The sequence below is a fragment of the Quercus robur genome, chromosome 2, assembly GCF_932294415.1.
Source record: "Quercus robur chromosome 2, dhQueRobu3.1, whole genome shotgun sequence".
Lineage (NCBI taxonomy): Eukaryota > Viridiplantae > Streptophyta > Magnoliopsida > Fagales > Fagaceae > Quercus > Quercus robur.
In genome coordinates, this window is record NC_065535.1 from 75,165,680 (window position 1) to 75,171,721 (window position 6,042).

Genomic DNA, 6,042 nt, shown 5'->3' on the forward strand with positions numbered 1-6,042 from the left:
AGATCGGTATAAGGTGGGTTTTCCACTCTCCACTCCCCACCCCCACCCCTGCCCCACTCTTGCTTTGGGGCGGGTTTTTTTCCCACCCTATTCTAGCGGATACTTTTGATACCCATCTCATCACATTCAATTTTATATATATAATTTATTAAAAAAATTATTTTGAATACATTAAATTAAAACTCATAAAGCTTAAAAAAAATTAATATTACAAAACATTCTCAAAGCATAATTGTACAACAATAAAAGCATTAAGAAATACAAAAACAATTCAAACATAATAATATAACAAATAAACAATTTAAATCTTGAAACATAAAAACATAAATTCAATGATACAATATTTAAAAAATCATAAATTTAAAGTTTGAAGGCTAAAAGCACTCCCCACAAAAAAAAAAAAAAAAAAAAAAAAAAAAAGAGAAGGCTAAAATCACACACATAGGCCTTATAATAAATCTATAAAAAAAAATATTTTATAATACTTTAAATATAAACAGGCGGGTATCTAAGAAAATATTAACCTCATCCCCACCTGATTTACTATAGGGAGTAAAATCGGTCAATTAAAGGCGGGTGAGACAGGCACCAGTGGTGCCGGTTTAAATTGCATGTCATCCCTTAACAAAATGTGTAGGCTACTAATGGAATTCGTTTCAATCTCCATGGGAAAATATCCGGTTTAAATTGCATGTCATCCCTTAACAAAATGTGTAGGCTACTAATGGAATTCGTTTCAATCTCCATGGGAAAATATCAATAAAGATTCGAAAGTAAAGGATCAACATCGTATTGGCACATTCTCAATTTGTAACGCAAACTAAACATTCAAAAGCTTTTTATAATAGTTGTATTTATAGTTTACTGCAAAAGAATCTTTAATATAATCAAAGAAGATTATTACAATACACGTGTTTTTTTTATCTATTCCTTCAAATCGGATACATAAGCCGCCAGAAAGTCGCAATTGGGTGGACATCTCACACAGTCACACTCAATTCTTTAACATATATATATAAGATGAAAGAAGAAAAAAATTAATAAATAAATAAAACACATATCCTATATATATTGTTCTCTTATTTAGCATCAGCAGCATAAGCATATAGCTGCTATATTAATTAAGGAAAATGCTAGTGGGTTTAATTATTAGTGGCTAGTGCAAGTAAGCTTGGAACAATGCCTTCGTCGTGGCAGCAGAGGAAAGTGGTGTATTTCTCCATGTAGTGATGACACTCAGGACACTTCATGTTTTCTGGGATTTTTCCAGCATAGTTTGAGAACTCAAAGCGGCAACAAGGGTGAGAATCACCACGAAGCGCAGCAACATAGTTTTGAAAAGCAATGTCAAAGCCCTGCAGTGCCACCTTTTCTTTCCATTGTTCATACTCAAACAAGGCAGGCCAGAGAATGTTTCCATGCTCATTAACCAACACACTAGACCCTCTGCTAAGCACTGCCCACGAACCCTCTCTGTCAAAACTAAGCACCCTCTTGATTTGTTGCATCACAAGGTCGTGTTCCTCATCCTTGCCTAGCTGAATCTTTGAGAACAGCATGCTCTCAAGCCTGGTCCAAAAGAACCATATTGTGGCTGTGTCTTGCCAGCAGGTACTGAGTTTTTCCTGTACAATGTTCGTTATCACTCGCTTCACTTGCTCCCTTTTTGTGGCTTTTCCTACATACACCATCTCTAAGGGTATGCGTGTAGCCGCTGCAACTGCTTTTGCTTCCTTTGTAAATTTCCGAATCCACTCCATGTCATCGCCTCCATACAAGAAAATGTATTTTCCTTCTTTAATCTGTTCAATGAAAAAGAGGGAAATGTGAATTACTATAATAAATCCTTATTATCCAAAAAATTTAAACTATTAGGAAATAGTTAATTTAATTATATAATCATTATTCTAACATTTTTTCTTCTTAAAGAGTGTGTTCGCGCGAACACACACATATATAATTACCCAGTTCAATATGGTTGCGTCAATGCCATCCACCAACAGCTCAAGCCTCCAAGCCTCTTCTCTCCAAAGAACTTCTTCTCTCAACGTAGTGAAAGGGAAAGCATGGCTTCCCCAAATCCACATCATGTGAATTGCATTGGGGGACACCACTCTCCCTTGATGGTCTAGGACTACAAGGATAGGCTTGTTCCTGAAGTGCCACTGCTCCCTGATGAACTTGACAGATGCCTTTGATATTATGGAAGGGTGGTACACTGAGTACCACGTCATTGGAGCCTGCAACACTTCAAAATGCCTTTGCTTGACATCAGTCAATTGGTCGACAATGGGGATCCACACAACCTCATACGGACTCTGAAGCCTCATTTCATGGAGCCTGGACTCGTTATAACTCTGTTCAAGAACTGACAACTCATCTTGGGTGATATCTAGACTTGAAATGAGCAATAACACATTCTTCCTCCTAAGAACATCAAGGTTAACCTGGTTTTCCCAAAATGAAACAGCCATTTATAGATAATCATATAACTAATTATACTACCACAACTTAAAAATTAAGACCAAGTATATATATGCAATGTGCGAATAGTAGAAATTGTAATGTCGTTAATTGTGCAATAGTAATGTTAATGATATGTGTTAGAAGAGCTGACCCTTCTCTTGGTGGTACCATCAACAAGTGCTAGCACATCATCCCTAGGGCAAATCAAGGCCTTGAGAACTCTCATGTTGTCAATGTGGATCATTTTGAAGAGTTCGACAAGCATTTCATAAGATTCAACATCCTTCCTCTCCTCTGCATTGAATAGGAGAATTTCAGTATATATAGGTGGTATCTTATGTAACAGAAATATGTCAAGTCCATGTATGTACAAAAGAGTGTTGTACTAATTGTATGCAATTGTATAAGATACTTTTATGCATTCATTTCTAAATATGGCATTGCATGGTCTATAACGCATCATAAAACTGGCTTACCAATGTATTGAACACATTTCTCCATCTTCTTCTTGAGATGTTCAAGTATGGTTTTGAGCTTGTGGGTAAGGGTGGATAGCTCCCATGCTTCTGAGGTGGATAACGCAAACCTGCAAGCAATATCCATTTTGCGGTGTTATTGTTAAATGCCTTACAAACATTTTAGTATTTACACTACTTATAAAACAGTTTAGATCTCTTTGTTATCAATGTGTAAATCAATTACAATATACAAAAAATTTTAAGAAATGCAATAAACCTTTTATAAGATATACAGGGTCCTTTTGGATTGAATTTATTTTTGTTGAAATTGAAAACAGAAAACTGAAAACAGAAAATATTGTAACAAAATATTTTTTAAATGTGTGAATAATATTTTTTAAATGTGTGAATAGTACTATGGGATCCATTTTTAATATTTTTAATAAAATAATTGTGGGTCCCACATGAACAGTACTGCTACAGTGGGTGAACAGTGTGCATACTGTTCATTAACAATGTATTTTGTCTCTAAAAGCGGAAACAAGTGCAGGAAAAAAAAAAAAAAAAAAAAAAAAAAACCAAAACGGAAAGAACAAACCAAGCTTTCAGCCCAATTCAAACGGGCACACAGTATCTAAATTTAAGGATTAGCATGAGAATTGTATATTAGGATGGAGAGGAAAAAGCCATACTCGTAACCCATGTTAGTGAAGCTAGAAATCTGAGATGCGCAGGCCACAATACTCCTGATAGTCCAATACACAGCAGTTGGAATATGGATCATGGCTGAGGCTAATGCTGGTACGTCCGTTGTGATATAAATGGATGGTAGATCTTTAAACTCAATGACACACCAAGTCACTTCTAATATGGTCCTGATTAGATCATTAAGTGCATCGAACCGGGGTTTCAGTGGGACAGCGTGCTCAATGATGCCAGGCACTTGTTTCAGGATTGCCATTGCCTTGGCAAGTTCGTTTGTCGAGTAAATCTGTGCAAGAAGCCAGAATTCTCCATAGTTCAATCCAAATGCCGCTAAGGCCAGCACCAACTTAGCGTCCCATCCATAGTGTGATACCATGTTACATATTGCCACTGTGGTTTGGTGTGCATCTGTGCCACCCAAAGCCTTGTATGCAAGCTGAAAACCCATTTATATACCGTTTCAAACAGTTTAGGTAGACGTACAATTGTTTTATAGGCCTATTGTTTTCAAAAACTTTAGAAAAAAAAAAACTTTTAATTTCTATTATGATGTTGATGTAAATATAGATAGGGGAAGATTTTGTAATCGTGATTTGTTATAACCTCGCAGGCAATTCGGTCAATGGTATATGACAGAGCTTCCAGCATGGCAAGAAAACTCGTATGGTGGGTCTTGTCATCAAAGCCTGAATCAAGGTATGTTTGGGAACCCTGTACAAAAACACAAGCAATAATTAGAAAATGAAAACAAAAAATATACAACTGGATGCTTTCAATTCAAATAAATTGCATATACAGATTTCAAACCAAAAAATTAACTTCTTCTCAAAAAAAAAAAAACCAAAAAATTACTTGTATACATACATATATATATATATATATATATCTGCTGCATCATGCTTGATGGTGTGAACGCGCATATGTATAAACTTATAAATGAATGTGATAAAGATTATAAAAATATGATTGGTATAACTTAAATAATGTAATAAATGAATATTTGTCCAATTTTTTTTATTGGCAATACATTAGTTTGTAAGGCTTATTTAATGTAGTAAAATCTGTAGTATTATACCGTTGTTAAAAGGGTCTCTGGAGTGAGAGTGGCACGTCTAAGAATGTCCTCAACAAGGCGAAGAAGGGGTTTAACATCAACGTCTCGGCCATCTGGAGTATGGGATCCCAGAATATGACTGACCAGCGCATTGTCATCAGACATCGTAAGCATGCTTCGGTCACCTCTGATCAGTTGGTGCGTGGCATTAGGTGCCAGCTTGCTGAGTAGGGTGGATGGCTGCGCAGAACCCAGTGGGGTGGGTCGTTGCCAAGCCCCAAGATTGGTTTGTGGGTCGGGTTGCTGATAAGGAACAAGGCTGGTTTGTTGGTTGGATGGCTGAAGTGGAACTTGTTTGGTTTGTGGGTTTGGTTGCTGCACTGCACCATAATTGGTTTGTGGGTTTGGTTGCTGCAATGCATAATTGGTTTGCGGGGTTGGCTGCTGCAGTGCAAAATTGGATTGTGGGTTAGGTTGCTGCACTGCACCATAATTGGTTTGTGGGTTGGGTTGCTGGTATGTACCAGCTGGGTTGCTGGTTTGCTGCACAGAACCCAAGTTGGAAGTTGGCTGCAAAGGACCCAATTGTTGGCCAGGTTGCAACAATGGTGTAGCTTGTAATAGCACATTGCTAGCTTGGCTTGGTTGCTGGGCAGGAGTTGTGGCATTTGGTTTCTGCACAGGACCAGTTACTGCCTTGGTATCCATGTTTCAGAAAAACAACAAAGCAAAAGAAGGTTGGATACTCTTGGACAAGGGTAATGGGAGAGAAGATTTGCTTGTGTGTTTGACCTCAGTTTTGGCTGGCCTTTATATAATCATGAGAAAAGGAATAAAGCCCAGCTAGCTGCATCATCTTCCTTGCTTCCATTGCGGTTAAAACTAAACGTTATGTGGAAGCTTTAGCTTTTGTGGCCCCAAGTTGTCTCACCATCTTTTGTCATGATCCGGAATTAGTAACATGAATGAAGGTGGAACCAAATCTGGATCTAGAGCATTTCGGGTTATGGACCATTTTACCATGGGTCTAACACTATCTTACATTTGATTATTACTCATTGATTACATATATGTGTGCGCACTTGTTTTTGGAAATTGAAACATGCAAATATATATTAAAGCGCGCACGTGTTGTTACAAAACAAAAACTTGTTTTTGGAAATTGGAACATGCAAATATACATTAGAAAATCCAAAACGACCTGCAAATAATATAATATGATATGAAATTAGCAGATTATGAGTTGAGGTTTGACGGGTTCATGTCCTATTTGAGTTAACATGATTGATCCATTTAATAAATGTGTCAACTGATCCATTTAATAAATGTATTGTGTTTGTATTCAATTCATAGAATCTG

General features: G+C 36.9%; 1 protein-coding gene across 1 annotated transcript; it reads right to left on the reverse strand.

Annotated features, from left to right (window-relative positions):
- Positions 1-833: 833 nt before the first annotated feature.
- On the reverse strand, positions 834-5,453 carry LOC126715019 (protein SIEVE ELEMENT OCCLUSION B-like). The gene is made up of 7 exons (XM_050415444.1): positions 4,705-5,453; positions 4,233-4,340; positions 3,617-4,065; positions 2,943-3,052; positions 2,618-2,760; positions 1,965-2,447; positions 834-1,802 (listed from the first exon to the last, which is right to left on the reverse strand). Exons 1-7 carry the CDS (start codon positions 5,389-5,391, stop codon positions 1,143-1,145), a joined length of 2,640 nt encoding a protein of 879 aa, XP_050271401.1. The 5' UTR covers positions 5,392-5,453; the 3' UTR covers positions 834-1,142.
- Between the last annotated feature and the right edge of the window lie 589 nt (positions 5,454-6,042).